We start from the raw sequence: 21,223 nt of genomic DNA, 5'->3' as shown, positions 1-21,223 counted from the left end.
ATTTAATTAGATTATGGGTCATCTGATTGATTGGAGCTGTTCCTTCACTGGCACACATCAGCCCGTAAAGGCTGTGTTTTTAATGTTAATTTGTACTAATAATAATTTTTTGTTTGTATTTGTGTTTGTGTGCCTGCGTGCATTTATGCATGTGTGTTTTTTTTGTTTTTGTAATTGATTGCTTTGCACGCATCAGTGCAACTGTACAACTGTTCGGTGGGCCAGTCGGACTGCAGTCAGTGTCGGGCGGTGGCTCCTGCGTACAGGTGTGTGTGGTGTGGAGGAGAGAGCCCGGGGTGTGTGTACAGTGACGCCTGCACTGCCAGTCACGAGGACAGCTGCCCACCCCCACTCATCACCAAGGTAACACGCGCACACAGACACACATGCGCGCGCACACACACACACACACACACACACACACACACACACACTCAAAAATGCGTCTGTCATGAAATATAAAAAATTATAATGGTAGGCTGTCAGTGTGTAATGAAGTTGGTTACTGGAATGTGACCGGTTTTCTCTTTGTCTTGCCTGGCCCCATAGACCTGCTGAAAGGCTTAACAGAATATGCGCTGTAAGTGTAATGCATAGAAAGAAAAACCTGTGTTGCTATACTGCATATATGGATGTGTCTTCACCGATCTCTTGTAGTAATCGATCAACCAATCAATTCTTTATGACCTTATTACGGTCACCTGAAGGGCAGGAGTCAGTGGAGTGTTCAGCGAATGACATGTAGCCTGCAGGTATAGGTTTACCTTAAATAATCTGCACTCCCTGACAACTCTACATTAATTGCTACATGGTTTGGAAGTCTTGTTTTCTAAGACAGTCTTTGATATTTTTCACTGCGCTTTACATCTTTCTGCTACTCTTGATGGAACCCTGGGCTAAATGACTAAGATGTAAATGTAAGGATGTAAATGCAGCGCCCCCCTCTCCCTCTCTCCCTCCCTCTGCCGCCTCTGCGTCCCCACGGGAACGCCGCTCAGCATCTGCTCCTCATGCTGCACTCATTAAGGCAGTCAAGCCTGGGAGATAAAGCAGCCTGATAATGGCCTAAACCCAAGTGTGCGTGTGCGTGTGCGTGTGCGTGTGCGTGTGTGTGTGTGTTGTTGTGCGTGTGTGTGTGTGTTGTGTACTGTCATATCTTCAGATCCAGCCCACCACAGGGCCTCTGGAGGGGGGCATCCACGTGAGCATATGGGGGTCCAACTTGGGCCAGCGCTTCGAGGACATCCAGCATGGGGTGACTGTGGCCGGGGTGAGGTGTGAGCCTCTGCCTGAGGGCTACCTCATATCCACCAGGTGAGAGCAGAACAGACACCACAGACACACACACACACACACACCACACTCAGGCCTGGCTGTGGTCTCGCTGTGGTTTGCTCTTTCATAATGCACGATTATCCAGGGTATAGAGGTTACATAGTGGTATGCCATGATTGACTCTATTGGAAGCATTTAGTCAGTACTACCGGTGTGCATCAAAATGCTTTGAAATACCGTGCCCCCTGAATTAATTTGCATTCCATAAAAAACATGCATTATTTCACGGGTGTTCAAGATCATATAAATGAACCGACTGATCCGTGCATAGTGATACAATGGTTCATTTCTATGTAAATCCCTTAGCCGGACTGCGAACTCACTTGGACAGTTTGTTCCATGCACCCAGTATAGCTGCATTTTCTAACTATTAATGGAGAGTAGATGACTGGGCTGGTATTTCCTGCACTTGAAGCGGTTGTTTGTGTAGGCCATTTTGGTGCTGGGCTCCTTGCGCGTGGTATTCGAAGGCCGTGGTGGCGCTGCCTGTGTTGCTTGTTTTAAAGGCTGCCCTGGAAATCAGCTCAGACAATGTGCCACTGCACCGCCTCTGAATCACACATCCTGTTTACCGAGTTATTTCTGATGAGTGAACCCAGCATCCTGAGATAGAGTTGTGTGTTTCTCTCTCTCTCTCTCACTCGCACTTTAAATAAGCTGTAATTGTCTATGGCTTGGCACTGACGTGTGTGTGTGTGTGTGTGTGTGTGTGTGTGTGTGTGTGTGTGTGTGTGTTTGGTCCACAGGATTGTGTGTGAGCTGCAACCCAGCAGACAGATTAAAGGGCCCGTCATGATCACTGTGGGAGATTCTCCACCAGGACAGTCACAGCAGTCATTCACTTATCAAGTAAGAGGGCCCCGTTATTTACGGAAACACACTGCATGCCCCTCCGAAACACACACACACACAGACAGATACATATCCATCCAACATTCATTTCTATTTAAAAGACATTCACGCAAAAACACACCCAAACCACAGTGAGTACACATGCTTACACACACCACCAGACGCACACACAGCATGCAGCTCTCACCCTCCCTTTCAGTCCTTAACTGTTGGAGCTTCTTCACCACACCACACACCACAAAATATGATTGAAAAACATGCCCTTAGGTTAAAGGAATAAAAAATCAAGCAAAAAACAAAAAAAACATCAAAGGCTTTAAGACGTAAATATTTCATACTTAAAACTTCTGACATTAATTCCAGTAAAAAATGTTTTGCCTTCCTGGTTCCACGTGAATGTTTATTTTCCCTCTGTTACATTGGGGGTTTGCTTTCAATCTTCAGTATTCGTACACAGTTGTTTATGTAATGTCAGGAGAGTATTTTTCATTGTGAGCGTGTGTTCTGAAGGCTTCTGAAGTCTGACTTACCTACAGAGAAACCTTACATCATTACCTCTTTGTTGTGTCTGTGTGTTTGAACTCCTGTGTGTGTGTGTGTGTCTGTGTCTATATGGCTGTGTATTTGTTCTCCTTTCTGTGATTGCTTGTGTGTGTGTGTGTGTGTGTGTTTGCCTGTGTGTGTCCGTGTCTGTGTGTCTGTGTGTGTGCCTGTGTTTGTGTCTGTGTTTTGTGTTTCTGTGTGTGTGTGTTTGTGTGCCTGTGTGTGTGTTTGTGTCTGTGTGTGTGTGTGTGACAGGACCCTCACCTGCTAGGCATTGAGCCCGATAAGGGCCCTGTGTCGGGTGGCACCCTTCTGACCGTAAAGGGCTCCCACCTGCTCACCGGACAGAAGAGCGACCTCAAGGCCTTCATAGGACAGCAGCCCTGCGTCATGTAAGCAGCACAACGCGCTGTCTCACTAAGCAGCGCACATTCGCATATATTTACTCCGTACATATAGTCCTCCCTCCCTCAGTGCAGTCACATTCACCATTGTAGACATTTCAGTCAGTTGGTGTCCTCCCTACTCCCATCATTCCATGCTCTATCAGCTGAGCCGCAGAAGGTACACTAGCAGGAGGTCAGCTGACCGGTCTTGATGTAATGATTGCTTGAGGCTTGTTATGTAGCCCCCGCCCTGCCACCCCCCCACCCCCCCACAGGGCTCTTTCCTGCTGACTGAATTCCAGAGTGTGTCATGCGCCTGCTGCAGTTTACAGGTCAAACGGAGACGAGGACGGCAGGCTGTCTCCTGAGGCGTACTGCAGATCACTATCTCGGAGAGGAGACTAGGGCTTAATAAACATCGCATAACACTCACACACAAACATACAACGCACACAAACACACAAAACAAGCACAATGGCTCACACAAACAGATCACCTGGCTAAACACACACACACAGGCAGAACAGGGAAGCGTTTACATAAAGACGCACCCCCTCAAGCACACCCATTAACAAAGACAACAGCAAATACCCTACAGGAAGTGCAAAATACAGAGGGCCTATAAATCTACAGCGTGTGACTCATTATTAAAAAACATACTCTGATTATTTCTCCTTTTTTTTTTTTTTTCCCTCTCTTGCTCCAGAAAGGAGGAAATGAACGACACCCAGCTGGTCTGCCGCACCAGCCGCGCTAACCACACCACTGAGCTCACGGTCCGGGTCCTCTTCGGCAAGGCGGAGAGGACTGTGGGAAACGCGGTGTTCCGCTATTTAAAGGACCCCATTATTACGGATGCCGCCCCTGCCGAGAGCTTCTACGGGTGAGCCGCGCGGGTGTTCAAAGTATCCTACCCCCCGGCGAGGAAGATGTCTAATTACACTGTGAGAGAGCGAGAGCTTTCCAATTACGGCTGACGTTTTTAGAAAAACAAAAAAACGTTCTTGTGTCGATGCTTTTCAGGGGCGGACGGAAGATCACAGTGAGAGGGGAGAACTTTGACATTATCCAGCAGCCAATGATGTCCATGTGGGTGGAGCCGGTGGGCAACTTCCTGGTGCGAAGGAGACGATACTTGTCTCTAAAAGGTCCCCATGTGGCCTTCAACAGTAGCAGGATAAAGGTACACCACTTTACAGAAGCTGCAGATGTACTGTACCTAATCCTGTTGGATTACAGTGAAGTAAAAACAAGTCATTACCGTGCTGAGGTCTTAACATTTCTGGCACTAAGATACTAATGCATTTGTTCGCTTGTAGCTGATGCAGTACAGTACAGTTCATTTTAAGGCAGTGTAGATCAATGCCTTGATGCTTTCTTGTGGATTGTTTTTACTGCAGAAACAGGAGCGCTGTGTTGACGTGATGTCAGACCGGATGACCTGCCTGACCCCAAAGGTTCCTCGAGACTGGAAGGTGGTCAGCGTGTGGTTCGAGCTGGACAACCTGGAGCTGGACTTTGAAAGCATCACGGGGAAGAAATTCACATTCCACCCCGACCCAACGCTTTCCGACCTAGCAGACGCCCCCTATCGCTTCAAACCAGGAGGAGTGATCGCCGTGGAGGTCAGAGACCTTTTTAAATGACCCCTCCTGTCTTTTGCTGTGTTGAATTTAATAATCTATTTCAGTTTAGCCATTGTTATATACAGGCACACATTAACATGGAATTGTGACTGTGAACTTCTGTTTCCCTGTTGTGAGGAATGGTCTATTGATGTTTTGGTTTCATTGGTTCTCTGTTGGTATTTGGTATGAATGGTGGAGTTCTATAAGGGGAGTCTGTGGTGTGTTAGGGTTGCTTTTTCTGCTGATGCTGATGTCAGTGCTGATATGCTGCTGATTGTGTGCAGGGGAAATGTGGTCTGTGGTGGTGGTGAGACGCTGACGTTGATTTTTTATGGACGCTCCCCTGTGTTGATAAGGTTATGTTGATACTGATAACAGTGCTGATGCTCTTTGATGCGTATTGTTTACGCAAAAGGACTGTTGCACCTTGCAGTGACTCAAGGGAAGTAACTCATTTGTGATTTTCCATATACTGTTGCTGTTCCGAACGCATATGCACTTAATGGTGGATCTATGCTTCATAGTTGGTGATGAATTGGAATGTGTGGTTCGGTGTTGACTATATGAGGTTTTAATGTTGTGGTATTGAGGGAACCAGTGCTGAATATGAATTAGCTGCTGGTTATGCTGATGCTGTTTGGTATTGATACATGATATGTAGCAGTGGGACTAGTGTCTCTAGCTTGTGATGACTCTAGTGTCTCTAACTTGTGATGACTCGTGAGGAGTGAGTCTTCTGTGAGTCATCAGCAAGTCATCAGCCTGAGTGTGGGTTTTGCTTTAGTTGTTAATGGTGTAAGTCATTTAGAACTCTGAGACACTTATAGTGAGAGGCCCATTTAGATGGCAGAGAATGAAAAAAAAATTCTGAGAAATTCTGATTGGACCTACAGTGGTAAATTGCAATGTGTGTGTCAGTGTTAACTAGGCGCTTAATTGTCACTGTGTTGTGAGGGTGTATATGGGTGTTAATAATCTTGATGATGGTGACGTTGTGTGTCTGGATGTTGAGGGTAAAGGTGTTCAGGGTGAAGGCCTGATGATGTGTGTCTAGACTTTCAGTGTAAAGGCCTGATGATGATGTGTGTCTGGACATTCAGGGTGAAGGTCTGATGCTGGCCATGACCCGTGAGGAGGTGGTGGCTCGGCTGGGGAACCAAAAGTGTGAGGTGAAGACGCTGGACAGTACACACCTGTACTGCGAACCTCCAGAGGAACAGCCACTTGGCACAGACGAGTCAGAGTTGCCCAGACTGCAAGTGAGTGACACACACACACACACACACACACACACACACACACACACACACACACACACACATGCACGCACACATCACTTCCTAACCCACTCATTAACCTCAAGAATGTACTGACAAAGTACAACATTCCAATATTCACACATCTGCACGTCTTCCGGGTTCTGCCTGTGAATTTGTCCACTGTAGTTTCAACAGAGGTATGCACACAAAGACAAACATGCATGCATACCTTCACACACACACACACACACACACACACACACACACACACACACACACACACACACACACACACATGTGCAGGCACACACAAACATTCTTACAGGATGTCAACATGTCTGAAATGACTCGACTGGTATTACCAGTTTATAACTGGCAATAGCTGTGCAATTACATCTTTTCTAATGAATCGGATGAGGTGTCATCACAGACTGTTTGAACAGTTTGTGTTGTGTTCTGGTGTGTGTATGCGCATAATCAGGGTGTGTTTGTGAGGGAGATTGTGTTCTAACTGGTGTGTGTGTTCTAACTGGTGTAAGTGTGTGTGAGAGTTCTAACTGGTGTGTGTTTGTGAAAGAGAATGTGTGTCAGGGCTAGCTAACCATAGCGTGTTTGTGGCTGTGTTCCCTGTCAGGTGGAGATGGGGGAGCTGGTGTATGACCTGGGCCCAGTGCAGTATGACACAGATGACCCGTCCCCCGTGCCCCTGGCTGCTCAGGTGGGGCTGGCGGCCAGCGCTGCAGTGGTGGTGCTGGTGGTGCTGGTCATCATCCTCATGTACAGGTTAGAAAGTACCCCCACCCCACACACATACACACAAATACAAGCATCACTGTGGACGTATACACACACAAACACACACACAAGAATACAAGCATCAGGACCTACACACACACACGAATACAAGCATCACTGTGGACGTACACACACACACACAAATACAAGCATCACTGTGGACGTACACACACACACATACACACACACACACAGTACTATGGTAAAGGAAGAGAACTAAGGTTGGAAATCGCAGGGAGACTTTGATAAATGACCTGATCATATAATTCAGTTTGGATACACAGCTCTATCGATCGACCAAATGTCAATCAAAATCTGATAACTGCCACAAATATAGCATGCCTCGCCTCGCTGATATGGCCACAGATCAGACATCCACATGTAGAGGTACACTGTGTTCTTTTGGTCACGACACTAAAGCTCTGCCTGAAGATGCATTCTGCGTACGTATCTTATCAACAGTGCACTCACAGGCTTAAACCCCTGCATCGGTCTTGGCACCATGCTGGTATGGATAAGCCACAGATACCGTTGTTAGTATGCATCGCTCTCATGTCCACATGAGCTGCGTTCACTAAGGCCTATTCACAGCCACTCATCCTGTGTGGAATGTGTCAGATTGGGAGAAGACGGCATGTCGGGGCTCCAGCGCTCGTCGCCTGTGTCGTGTGGGATAATACGGGCAGGTGTGGGCACACATGCTCCGCTCAATGCACCCAACTGTCGCTCTTCCCCGTAGTATGAAATTGTAAATGACTGTGGGCGAAAGCTCCAGTCAAGCCTGGTAATTTGATCCTATTACAGAAGAGTAATCCATAGCCTGGAAGGAACAAAAGAGAGCCACATGCTGAGAATATTCACCATTCATCAGCGAGAGACAAGAGAGGAAAGGGAGAAAAAAATAAAAACGTTTTGGCAGAAGCAAGCGTGAAGATGAATGAGGGATGGGGGGGGTTCAACAGTTGCCCTTGTCTTCTCGCACATAACATCGTTTTTGGCATCTCCAGGAGGAAGAGTAAGCAGGCCCTGCGAGACTACAAGAAGGTTCTGGTCCAGTTGGAGACGCTGGAGATCAATGTTGGCGATCAGTGCCGGAAAGAGTTCACAGGTACCAGCCAGCCCCCGAGAGCCGGCGGCTCCACCAAGTAGCTTGTGCTCGCTCTCTTGCATGGGCTTTTTCTGTCTGTGTAGACCAAAATGTGGCGGAAAATAATTCTCCGACATGTTGTATTTTTCAAGGCATGTTGTTGCCAGTAGGCACGAAACTGTAGCCACCGCAGCCAAAAACACGGATAATTATCCAGTAACTAGACTGCCTAAATGCATCCAAATGCATCTTGCATAATGGCTTGCCTGGCATTATTCCTGACCCTGTTACTCTCTCTCTCTCTCTCTCTCTCTCTCTCTCTCTCTCTGTTTTATTCCTGTCTTTTCTTACATTCCTCTGCCACATAATTCTCATCCTCTCTTCTCTCTACTTCTCTCCTCCTCTCTTTTCCTCTGCTGTCTTCCTCCCTCTCCTCTCTTCTCCTCTCCTCTCCTCTCCTCTCCTCTCTGTCCTCCCCCAGACCTGATGACTGAGATGATGGACCTGAGCAGTGATGTGGGGGGGCCGGGGATCCCCCTGCTGGACTACCGCACATACGCGGAGCGCATCTTCTTTCCTGGCCAGAAGGGGGCACCACTGAGCCAGAACCTGGACCTGCCCGACTCGCGGCGGCAGACGGTGGAGCAGGGCCTGGGCCAGCTCAACAACCTGCTCAACAACAGGCTCTTCCTCATCCGGGTGAGCTCAATGCTGCCCTCTCCAGGCTCAGCCAGACACTGCATCTGAATGCTCTATGGAGGTGTATCAGGAACGGAAAATGTGTTTGAACCATTTGCCTCTGGCATCAGAGCTCAATCTTGTGATGTGGCAGTGAATGTGACTGGGGGGCCTCACCCTCCACCTCTCACGAGGCTCATTAACACGGCATCTGATCAGCTGGTGGGTGGGTGTGTGGGTGTGTTGGGTGACACTTTGGACAGCAAGTCAGGAAATATCCTACCTCCACAGACAGGGCAGAAGATCGTAATGAGAACTGTGTGTCTGTGTGTGTGTGTGCGACATGTCCTCATCCCAAGCAAATGCCGTGAATGAGATTTTATGGGAGAGCATCTCTTTGATAAGATGCTGTTGAAATGCAAAGATGCTATGATCGGACCGCATGTTTATAAAATCATGCACCTCCTCTGAAATATAGATGAGCATCCTGCGGAGGCGCTGTGTTACGTATATTCAGTAAAGCGCACGCGTTCTGTGCTGCTCTTGAGCCCTGTGATGACTAAACAAAAAGAGACAGAAGCCTGCTTTAATATTTCATCGCCCTTAATTATTCATCCACAGTTTTTCATCTCCGTTTTCTCAGCCTTCCGCTCAGTTTGGAGGAGACTGGTGTCACCCATGTGCTTCACAACTGTCACTTCTTTAACAGCAGACGGACGTGGTCTTTTGAAGGATGTTTGCGACACCCAGAGAGTTCCTAAACAAAATTACGTGCAGCACTTACTGAGCATATGATGCTGCATTCACTCCACCCAAAAATCATAATAAAATATGAATACTTCACTGTTAATCACGACGCATCCTCCTTCTCTCTTGCACAGGCTGGGAGGGTGTAGTTGACACGTGATCAGAGTTCATCCCTGTGATGGAAACCCAGCAGTACACTGCTCTTGCAACACATTCTAGCACAGAAATACTGTAATAGCTTCACAGTAGATCTTGCAACACATTCTAGCACAGAAATACTGTAATAGCTTCACAGTACATCACGCTGACAGTACGCTAATTAGGCGCTAATGACACAGATCCACCTGGAAGACGTGACCCGGCACAATGTGCGTCACGTTTTCCAGGTGGATCTGTGTTCAGACTTAAAGTCTCCATCCTGGTGTTTCTCTATGTCTTCGTATCGCTGCTCATGCTCTTCTGATCATGACTGGTGATATCATTGTTCTGTTCTTCACACCACTGACAGTTATTCTGCTCCCATATATTCTCACAGTAGAAATGACACCATTATTATTACCGTAATTTCCACAGCAGTAATGGTCCTATATTTGCCAACAATCCAATATTGTTCATCTGTTGCACTGTGTAATGATGGCCCTTTGCCTTGTCACTCCATCCTGCTGGCTCTGTTTTCTGACCTATAGACAAATCCCGCTGCTGTTGTTGTTGTTCTCCTCACCCCCGTGTTGTTGTTTATGCACGGCCTCCCTTCACAAGCACAAAAACTGTCATGTCGAGCCCCCCCTGTGGCTCTGGCCTCTAGGCTAACGGTGTTGTCTCTCCCCCAACCCTCCTCCTCCTCCTCCGCCTCCTCCTGTAGTTCATCCACACGCTGGAGGCCCAGCAGAGCTTCTCGCAGCGCGACCGCGGCTACGTGGCCTCGCTGCTCACCATGGCACTGCACGACAAGCTGGAGTACTTCACCGACATCATGAAAACGCTGCTGGGCGACCTGGTGCATCAGTACGTGGACAAGAACCCCAAGCTCATGCTGCGCAGGTGGGTCACTGGACGGCGCCCCGCAGCTCTGGAGAATTAGGTTTACCATCGAACCACTCAATCCCCGGCTGTGGTCTCAGTCTCTCTTTCTAATCTATTTATGACATGTATAGCCTGATTAATAGATTAGGCCAGCATAATGTCAGGTGTAACTCAGGGTTGAGTGTATTTTCAGAGTTGAGTGTGTAACTCAGGGTTGAGTGTGTTATCAGGCTCAGATGAGTTCCGAGGGTTGAATGTGTCATGTCTCCTACATCAGGACTGAGACCGTGGTGGAGAAGATGCTGACCAACTGGATGTCCATCTGTCTCTACTCCTTCCTCAAGGTCAGTGAATCATCTTTATGCTTCTGGCTCAAGAGAGTCGTCTGTGATTAGGTCGGGGACGTTTGATAGGATAATCTATTATGCACTCCAAATAAATTGTCCAGGAAGCATTGAGTTCTGACATATGTCAAATTGGATGGCTCTTTTCTGGTTATTGATTCGTGTGTCTGTGTCTGTGTGTCCACAGGAGGTGGCAGGAGAGCCTCTATACATGCTCTACAGGGCTATTAAGTACCAGGTGGACAAAGGGCCAGTGGATGCTGTGACAGGCAAGGCTAAACGCACACTAAATGACAGCCATCTCCTGAGGGAAGACATCGACTACACATCCATGGTATGTGTTTCCTCTCTCTCTCTCTCTCGTGCCATCTCCCTTCCTCTCTCCTTCATTTTGTATTTTTCCCTCTGTATCTCTTTGTCACATCACCCCCTCCCCTCATTCTCTTCCTCATTCCCTCTCTCTCTCTCTCTCTTTGCTCTTTTTCTCTTGTTCACCATCTGTGTGTGTATCTGGATGATCTGTTTATCCTCCAACATTTCGCCTCCCCATTCGTCACACAGCCACACCAGAGGGCCCCATTCGTTCTGCTGCTCTCCTCACTTTAGGACAGGCAGCGGAGACCAGCTGTCCGAATCTAACAACTCCAACCCAACATGCCTATGCTCTGACCACACGTAACCAGAGCTATTACAACAGAAGCATACTGTGCTCAGAGACCAGTGTCCATATCCTAAACACATATTTAATAACCGTCTGTATATTATTGGTCAGATTTACAAACACCTTTAGGGTCCACTTCATCATCTAATCAGTCCCTCTTAAATGCAATCCATAGCTTTGACACAGAGCACCGGCCAGTGATTTAGAGAGAGAATGACTGGTTTTGTCTCTCCTTGTCAGACCCTGACGGTGATGGTGAAGACTGGTGTGGAGGTGCAGGCCTGCCCGGTGAAGGTGTTGGACATTGACACCATCACCCAGGTGAAGGACAAGATCCTGGACCAGCTCTACAAAGGGATGCCCTATTCACAGAGACCCTCAGCCGACTCTCTGGATCTGGGTATGGCGCAGTGCACGCACGCTGTGCGCACACACACACACACACACACACACACGCACACACACACACACAAACACAGAAATGGTTTAAAGTGACCTGCATGACCTTGTGGTGAAATAGCAAATTAAAAAAGGGCAGAGAGTTAAACAGCGGTGAGCACATCTAAAATGCAGCTCTGGTAAACAGGCACGGCCATTTAAAGGGGGGGTTGATTGATTATTGGTTCCCTTGCTTTCCCAGAATGGAGGGCAGGCCAGGCAGGCCACCTGACCCTGTCAGATGATGATGTGACGGGCATCATCCAGGGTCGCTGGAAAAAAATCAACAGCCTGCAGCACTACAAGGTACCAGTGGCTCTCAGTCCCAGAGTTCAAATGTAATAGTGATTGTTATTATTTTTCCACATACACTTAAAGTTGCCCTCTTCATCTGAGCTCTCTCCTTTCTCTCCTCTGTTTGGCCGTCTGCTCTCCCTCTCTTCTTCTTCTGTTCTACCTCTGTTCTAACTTCTGTTCTTACTCTCCACTCTTGCTACCTCTGTCATCCCTTCCCGTCCTCTCTTCTTTTATCTTATTCTTCTCTCTCACACCCTGTGCTCCTCCTTTTCCTCTCCTCCACTGTCCTCCCCTCTCTCCTGTCTTCTCCAGGTCCCAGATTTGGCCACAGTAGCACTCATACCTCGCTCTCAGAGCTCCGTCGTCATGGGCATCAATCAGGTCTACCAGACTGGGGAGAGTAAGTCTTTACAAGTTTTCCCAAAAAGAAACTAACAATTAATTAACAAACAACAAAGCAACACATGAGGTTTAACAGCTAGTTAAGGTTTGCATAGAGCTCTTAATGTTAATGGTAAAAACTCTTATTTTGTACTAAAGATTTTTTTTTTGGTCACAGTTTAGATAAAGGACGTTATATTAACATAAACACATATTAAATATATAATATATTTATATTATATTAAATATAAACATATATTGAACTATCTCCCACTGTAAGAGCTGACATTCATGTGTGTTCCTCTCCCTGTGTGCCCCTCAGAGACCCCCATGCTGGAGGGGGAGGAGGAGGAGGGCCAGCGGCTGTGGCACCTGGTCAAGTCCAGCGAGGACCCAGAGATCCCCAAACACCGCAAGAGCAGCATGAGGGAGAGAGAGAGGGCCAAAGCCATCCCTGAGATCTACCTCACACGCCTGCTCTCCATGAAGGTAACACACACACACACACACACACACACACACACACACACACACACACACACACACACACACACACACACAGTATGAGTAATAGAGAGGGCCAAAGCACCCCTGTTAGAGACACCTAGTGGATACTCTGGACTTGGATATAACTGCAGTGCACCGAATGTGTTCTTCCACCCCCTCAGGGCACTCTGCAGAAGTTCGTGGACGACGTGTTTGTGGCCATCCTCAGCACCAAGCGGCCGCCGCCCATTGCCGTCCGGTACTTCTTCGACTTCCTGGACGACATGGCAGAGAAGCATGGCATTGATGACCCAGAGACGGTTCATATCTGGAAAACCAACAGGTGACCTCAGGCTGCAAATGGAGCCGAATATACTGCTGCTGGTTGCTGTCTATGTCCTATCTGTTTAAGCAGCAGCACTAATGTGGGGCGCAGCATAAACATGCCCCCTCCAAACAGGATTGTAACACGCCCTTGGATGTCCTTGTCTGGGATACATTTTTGAGTTGCAGCAGTGTTGTAAATCATACAAGATACTATTTTGTATTGAAACATGATTTACCGGTGTGATTCATCACAGTAGACCAGCCCCTGAGATTGTGTGGAATGTCTGGCCTTGCATGGTCAAAAATACATCTCTTGTAACTACATCTCAAGCAGTGTAGCAAGTGTTCCAGCAAACCTGGTCCGTTCCCTTTTCCTGTATGTGGTGCCTTTCCCTTCACCCTCTGCGGCTATCATACACACTCATAATAAGTGGCCACTTGCTAGATTGGCTGTGGTTTGAGAGAGCTGTAAACAATGCAAGGATTTAGAGTTAATTGAAGTAAACAGTTTTTAAGGTGGCATCAGGGATTCATAAAGTCATAAACAAGTGCAGAGGGGACGACTGAGGGCTGTACCTTAAATGTGGTGATCGTAGTAACGTTTTTTTCTTGTCGGCCTTTCTGTGTCTGCCTCGGCAGCCTTCCTCTGAGGTTCTGGGTGAACATCCTGAAGAACCCGCAGTTTGTGTTCGACGTGCAGGTCACGGACAGCGTGGACGCAGTTCTCTCAGTCATCGCACAGACCTTCATCGACTCCTGCACCACCTCGGAGCACAAAGTGGGGCGGGTAGGTGCACCTCCTCAGAATCCACTCCGACATTCTTTTTCGCTGAAGGAATTGGAATTGACATGTAGCAAGTTCAAGGGCTCAGTTTTTGAGCAACACAAGCACTGCAGTAATTTATAATGTATGCCTGCATGATACTTAGTTGAAGTTTGAGATGAAGTTTCTAAACAAGTGCTTGCTAAGCACTGTCTTAATCATCTAATACCACTTGGGAATTAGCCTCTTCTCTTTAAAGTGTAGAAAGTCTGTTTGCACTGCCTTGAGAAGTTATTAACCATACTTTACATGGAACACTGTGTTGTAATGCCAATGTCAATGGCACAATTTATATAACACTAAATTGAATACAATTGTCTTGCCTAACTAACTGCACCATAAATGTTTGACCCTTTTATGGCCCTTGTCAAAAGGTTATGGTACTACTACTCCGCTAACCAGTGCTAGTCTAGTTTTGTTTTGATCTTATTCAGTGCAACCATGATATTTTGCACAGATGATGACTGCTTGATCATTATTCCCTCTTCTCCTCCAGGACTCTCCCGTTAATAAGCTCCTGTATGCCAGGGAGATTCCCAGGTACAAGCAGCTGGTGGAGAGGTGAGAGAAAGAGGCATGCTTTCTGCTTAGCCACAGGTTTAGCTATTGTTTACGAAAGAAAATAATACTGAATGCTCTCATGTCTGTGTATCACCATACCCAGCAGAAGAGCATGATTTTACTGGGCTTTGGCCAATTATCACTTACTGTGTGTGTAAACACTAGTCTGTGTTGTTTGAAGTACAACTTCAAATTAAAACAATTAATTTAAATACAAATGATTAAGTGTTAAAATGCAGTTGTAAATGTAAATATGGTCTATAGGATTGTCTGCACGTCTGGATGTTAATGTGGTTGTTACTGTTCATTTTGTAGGTATTACAGTGACATTCACAGCTCCGGTTCAGGCTGCTACCAGGAGATGAACTCGACACTCACTGAGCTATCGGGAGTAAGTAATTATCCTATATCCTATATACCCCTTTATTTAACAATATATGACATGGTAATCTTTCAAAGCAATGCTGGTCAACCTGATTTTAAAGACATTTTTGTCAGACATTTAGTAATGTTAAGTTTCATTATATTTTTCATGCTATATTGCAAATCTTACATACTTTAATGACTTACCCTATTGTGAATACACCAATGAGCATTGGTGTTCGTACTATAACAGTTTTCTCTGGGGTTTGCCCCTGAAAGGCGATCTGCATCATCATGAGAAGGAGTTTATTAATATCTTCCTGACTCCTTAGCCTGTTTGTGCTTTTGTCAGGACACTTCCGCATTCACTCGAATGGGTCACATGCTGTTGAGTGTGTTTTGAGATGTATTTTTAGCTTTGTTGCGCACTCGCCTGGGCTCATGTACAGTATTCATTCACCAGATGGGCACGGCCCAGACGAACAATTAATGACATATTCGTGTGCAGGAAATATTCCTTGATATTTTGTAATACAAAAAGGCACTACCCCGTTCACTTTGTTCGTTCTCTCTGTTCTCAGAGCTTTGCGTCTGAGATGAACAGTGTGGTGGCCCTGCATGAACTCTACAAGTACATAAACAAGTACTACGACCAGGTAAGTGTCTGCCCTTCCGTGGCTCCTCCCTAACTCTTCCAGTACCTACGCACAGCTCTTCAGCCCACACTCTCGCGAAGGCGCACAGAGGCATATTTAGATTTATGCGTTGGTCTCTCCGTTCTCATCTTTCACAATGTGGGAAGCACCTCATGAATATTCCATTAAAAAGCTCCCAGGAGCAGGATGTGTTCTGGAGGGGCTGTCTACTGATGTTTTATGTTTTCCGTGGCTATGAAAAGAAAACCTTAATTAACCAAGGTGCTGACCAAGGCAGTTAGAATGAAAATAAGAGAGGTGGATAAGAGAGCCTCTGGCTGTCTTGTCTCAGTTCTGAAATTCATCTCTGTCGGGATGTGATGCGTATCAAATTCTTCAGTAGGTTACATAGCTGTGATGTGTTGTTTTTCCCCCCACATCTGTCCTTTGATGTTGTAATACCATACAAAGTTTTCAAAGAAAAGCTACAGACAATAGAAAAAGCCATTGAAAAGTACTGCACAATCATAATACACCTGACTTGACTTAAAAGGGAAAAAAGATCGGCTGACTAAAAACAGCATGGTCACTGAAACATCAGCACAAATAAAAATGCTTCCACTTTGGTTTGTGCAGATCATCATGTCGCTGGAGGAGGATGCGGCGGGACAGAAGATGCAGTTGGCCTACCGGCTCCAACAAGTCGCCGCTCTTGTGGAGAACAAAGTCACTGACCTGTGACTCCCCCCATGACCTTTGAACCTTGACTCCTGAACTTACACTCTGTGTCTGAGTAACTGAGTGGTTGACCAGGAGGATGAATCTGACCAATGAACTGCCTGTCGTGCAAAACTCCAATCAACGGGTGAAAGCCAGCAGTTGAACCAAAATGAAAACTCTAAGCTGTCTTCACTTCCTGCCCTGACATGTGATACACCCCATCTCTGGCATCTGTTTGGAACAGTGGGAAGTAAAAGGGAAAGGCGTGCATTACTGGGAATAGCAACATGAAATGGACAAGATATGGGAACTGTACTGGAAGGACATTTACAATGCCACAGAGATCTGTGTTACTCTTTCTTGTCTTTGTGTTGGTTCATTTGAAGTGTGTTTTTATCAGGAGAGTGTGTATGTGTAAGGTGAGCTTGGCTAATTCTTCCTTAAATTAATATATTGGATACATTAATATTAGGGGTGGGAGGGAGGTGTTGAGTATTTATTTGTGGTTGAATGCTCCTTCATAAGCTCAAATGCTTGTTTGTGCCCAGCTCAGTCAGGCTGTACCACTGCTACTGATATCATGTGAGGTGCCAATGTGGTAACCACTAAATGTAAAGTATACATACCACTGAAAGAACCAGTATCTTACTTTTACATTTTGAAAAAGAATCACCTCCTTGACAACTATTCTCATATCATCTGATGTGTGAGAGTTTGCTGTATCCCTTCAAATTGTACTGAATTTAGTGGAACTTAGTTTTCCAGTGTACTTAAAATGGAAGTGTAATTCACTTACATTAGGAGATAATCAGACTTAGAGGGGGGGGGGGTAGTATCAAAAACGTTAACCAGCCATCGCCATGGTTACTGAGTGCAAGTGCCAAAGCAAGTGATGTTTCCTCATATTGATCACACACTTTTTAAAATACAAACAGGAATGGTGTGTGTGTGTGTGTGTGTGTGTGTGTGTGTGTGTGTGTGTGTGTGTGTGTGTGTGTGTGTGTGTGTGTGTGTGTGTGTGTGTGTGTGTGTGTGTGTGTGTGTGTGTGTGTGTGTGTGTGTGTGTGTGTGTGCGCATATGTTTTATGTGGTGTGTGCATGCATGCGTGAGTGCATTGATTTATAGCATTTCATTGTCGAAAGGGGACAGCACTTGTGGGGCCATAGAACATAGACTACTGAAGGAAGGTCCTTGCTATTACTCTGACTGAGCCTAGAATAATACTGTACACATCTGCCCTTAAATCTCCAATGTAGTGTTCTTTATATCTCAATCAAAAGGACCCACGGAGCACATTGGCCTTAGAAAAAATTTTGAAATAGCAAAGCACAGAGGAATAGCAATAATTGTTAAAATGAATAAATAAGAAGGCCCAAGCCACAATATTTGGGCTGTGGGTGTTAACTGAAGTGGGCATATCCAGGTGTCACTGGCGGTGGGATTCTAGTGGAGCAGTGGTGGATATATTATCAACTGATGTTTGTCACAGTGGTGATTTTGTTCTTTTTTTTTTTTTTCATGAAAGCCAGTGTGATTGGACATGAAACGGAAGAGACACTGAACACAAACTAACTTATTTCCTGTAAATAGTTCTTATTTATACATAACCAAAATGTGCCTTCTTTTTAACATTTTTAACGACTACCAACTAAAGTATGAAAGCTGGACATTTGCCAAATGAGTAGGGGAAAACGAACACAAAAAAAGAAAATGAGACAGGCGCCTGCCATTTTTTTTTAACTTTTTGACTGTGCATTTGTGAAGTAGAAGACACGAGCTGTATGACACGGTGCTTTGCCAAGGGTCCCTCGACATCTTGATCTGAAGGTGTTGATGAGGATGGTCAAGGCATCTGTCTCTTGATCACAGCTTCTTATCCTACTCATCTCAGTATTGCTCTAATGTTCACAAAATGGAGCTCTCAGAGACTCCAAATGCTTTTTCAGGATCACGTTTATATTGACTCAGTTCTTGTTGTCGTAGGTGGTGGTGATGATGCTAGTGTATAGAGATTATTTTAGTATTCATCATTGGATTGTAAAACTTTGTGTAGTTTCTTGTTTTTGTTGTTTTTTTACCTTTAGCACTTTGTGTTTACATTTTCGGTAATCCTACCCCATTATATACATATATACATATATCTATACAACTTCTTGATTGTGTATGTGACCTTGAGTGATCTGAAGGCCCGACTGGCCTGTTTTGGTGTAAACTCTGTGTAATTAGGCCAACAGGAACACATAATGCTGGCCATGGCTCACGTTTTCACAGGAATTCACAGGAACAGATGGCACAGAGTGAAAACTGCTGAGGGCTCTGCAAATCCTTGTGTGTATCGTTGTCCAACTTGTGTTCGCCTCTGTATTTTGGCACAACCGTTGTTAAATTCAGGAGTGTTGTATCCTGACTTTACAGTGCAGTTTATTGCATTAGGAACTGCCTCAGACCTGTGGGGAAACGCTTTGCTCACGTGTGCTTCTGTTTGTCTGGCTGTTTGATTTCCAATCGGTGTCTCTCCTCTGGTGTAGTCTTAATTACTGTAACGTAGCATAGATAATGCATGCCTGTGATTTGATTGACTCATTAGCTTCAATAGCTGCTGTTTCTGAGCGCATGATGCTTGTGTTTCACAAGTTTTGCTGAGTGTGTGTGTGTGTGTGTGTGTGTATGGGTGTGCACGTGTGTATGTATGTAAAAACCTCTAGTGCATGATGGTGAAGCTTTTGGCAAACCTGTTTACTGACAATTATGTCTGAATAATACTATGTGCTCAGAAATGAATACCTTCTTTTAAGGCATCTTGTTTCCTTGATCTTTATTCTGCAACCTGCGCAAGTCTTTGAAGTTTAATATTCATTATATCTGCCCTAATGGCCAAGTTTTTATTCTGTAACATTTACAAATGAAGTAACCTAAATATTCTTGCCAAATCTCCATATTTGACAAGGGAAAAGTCTGAAATATAAGGGGATTTCATAAAGTAAGCAGAACTAAAGGAAAAGTGAGACCATAGTCTTGTTTTACTCTTTTGTATTTTCATTGTGTATAGTTTGCTAACAATTATGTATATGTGCCTGTAAATATTGTCCAGAGAAACTGTTTTTTTTTTTTCCTTCTCAGATAGATTTACTCTCAGTTTAAGAGACATTTGGGAGCCAAAATGAGCAAATGAAATGGAAATTTGTATGGGGAAAATAAAGATATAATTTTAACAGTGCTTTCTTTGTTTCATTTATGTTGTTTCGTTCGTTCATTTGTCCCATTTATTGTTCATGTCCTAATCATATTATGTAACATCTAGTAATTCACAAAAGCGGAGCCCACTGATCCGTCCAGTGTCCTAACAACAGTGACACTTCAATCTTCACTGGGTCTTCACAGAATTCCCTCACTGACTGAATGTTGCATTCCATTGCTGCTTCGACATAGTTGTCCTACGTCATGTCCACTGGACCCCATTCCAATCACTCTTCTCCTGTCTCTCTTGCCTAAAATCTTACCTGCCGTCATGCATGTAGTCAATGTTTTACTCAGTTCTGTAAACTTTTCTACATCATTCAAACAGGCTCGGGTTCCTCCTTTGCTTGATAACATTTCACTGAACCCATCTGATGTGAAGGATTATAGACCTATCTTCCTTTTTCTCTTTTTGTCAAAGATTCTTGAAAAGGTTGTCTTCAAGCAAGTTCCTGATTTCCGTTCTCAGAATAATTTGTTAGAACCTAAGCAGTCTGGTTTTAAGAGTGGTAATTCTACTGAAACTGCTCTTTAATCTGTCACTGAAGCATTGAGAGTAGCTTAAGTCTCGGCTCAGTCATCAGTTTTAATTTGACAAGTCTTGTCAGCAGCCTTTGACACAGTGGGTGTTTCTTAAAGTCAAGAGGGATCCTTGATGGCTAGGTTTCAAGGACTCTACGTCATCGAATCCGGCTGAAGGATTCCAATGTCTAGGATCCTTTGAATTCTACCATGAACAGAGTCCTCTGTTCAGAGATTTTTTCAAGGATGCAGTTGATGTATCCTCTGTGTTCTTAAAGCACCCACATTCCAAAGAGCACGTACCAGAATTTTTTTTCTTCTAAAAAGTAGCACAGAATTTGAACGCAGGGCCTTTTCAGTGATGCAGACCTGTACGCTCACTGTTCCATTATTCCGAAGGAAGTAGTCTTGCCTAGCCTCTGAAGAACCCGGCTCGGAAGGATTCGGAAACACCCAGTGAACCATGACATCCTCCTCTCTGTGCTGTCCAAACTGACAATATCGGGGAAAGCACACAGTTGGTTTGAATCGAACCTCAATGGACATTAATTAAGTGTGTCTTGGCAGGGACAAGTGTCAAAATCTCATTACCTCTCCACTGGTGTGCCTAAGGGATTGGTTCTTGGACCCCTTCTATTTTTCATTTACAATTCTGGATGACTGCATAATATCAACTTGAATTTCTGCATGCCTGAGTGATAATTTTGTTTGGATAAGAGACCGTCACTGTCAGATTCACTTCCAAAGACTGAGCTCCTGGTATCCCCAGCCACAAAATATGAATATCCAACTTGGTTCATCGCCATTGACCCCAACATAACTTGGGTGTTAGGATTGATGACCAGCTTAATTGCCCTGAGCATGTAGCTTATGTCTTGAGGTCTTGTCGGTTCACACTCTATAATATAAAGAAAATCATCAATTCTTTGTTTGAGGCATGCTTTATAAATATAATCTTTGTTTTGGTATCAGTATTGTTGTTATTATTATGGTAACAATTGATGGTTTTACTTTTAAATTATACTTAATATTGTTTAATGAATTTCATTATGCTTATCACTTAATTTTTTCATTGTTGTTTTTACTGTTGTACT

At 45.1% G+C, this 21,223-nt stretch overlaps 1 protein-coding gene across 3 annotated transcripts in view; it reads left to right on the top strand.

Annotated features, from left to right (window-relative positions):
• Positions 1-17,352, top strand: part of plxnb3 (plexin B3) — a 55,532-nt gene extending 38,180 nt beyond the window's left edge. For all 3 annotated transcript variants that reach the window (XM_031566161.2, XM_031566159.2, XM_031566160.2), the window contains exons 13-36: positions 197-363; positions 1,163-1,314; positions 2,082-2,184; positions 2,986-3,122; positions 3,823-3,999; positions 4,140-4,299; positions 4,517-4,741; positions 5,845-6,003; positions 6,638-6,786; positions 7,806-7,906; positions 8,367-8,584; positions 10,173-10,351; positions 10,611-10,677; positions 10,865-11,011; positions 11,579-11,738; positions 11,979-12,082; positions 12,386-12,473; positions 12,777-12,943; positions 13,123-13,283; positions 13,907-14,054; positions 14,587-14,651; positions 14,967-15,042; positions 15,596-15,670; positions 16,286-17,352. In XM_031566161.2, the coding sequence (XP_031422021.1) occupies positions 197-363; positions 1,163-1,314; positions 2,082-2,184; positions 2,986-3,122; positions 3,823-3,999; positions 4,140-4,299; positions 4,517-4,741; positions 5,845-6,003; positions 6,638-6,786; positions 7,806-7,906; positions 8,367-8,584; positions 10,173-10,351; positions 10,611-10,677; positions 10,865-11,011; positions 11,579-11,738; positions 11,979-12,082; positions 12,386-12,473; positions 12,777-12,943; positions 13,123-13,283; positions 13,907-14,054; positions 14,587-14,651; positions 14,967-15,042; positions 15,596-15,670; positions 16,286-16,390 (3,290 nt within the window). In that variant the 3' untranslated portion in view covers positions 16,391-17,352. The remainder of the gene's footprint in view (positions 1-196; positions 364-1,162; positions 1,315-2,081; positions 2,185-2,985; positions 3,123-3,822; positions 4,000-4,139; positions 4,300-4,516; positions 4,742-5,844; positions 6,004-6,637; positions 6,787-7,805; positions 7,907-8,366; positions 8,585-10,172; positions 10,352-10,610; positions 10,678-10,864; positions 11,012-11,578; positions 11,739-11,978; positions 12,083-12,385; positions 12,474-12,776; positions 12,944-13,122; positions 13,284-13,906; positions 14,055-14,586; positions 14,652-14,966; positions 15,043-15,595; positions 15,671-16,285) is intronic.
• The last annotated feature ends 3,871 nt before the right edge of the window (positions 17,353-21,223 follow it).

This window comes from Clupea harengus, chromosome 4 (genome assembly GCF_900700415.2).
Source record: "Clupea harengus chromosome 4, Ch_v2.0.2, whole genome shotgun sequence".
Classification (NCBI taxonomy): Eukaryota; Metazoa; Chordata; class Actinopteri; order Clupeiformes; family Clupeidae; genus Clupea; species Clupea harengus.
This window is presented reverse-complemented; position numbering and strand designations above follow the sequence as displayed.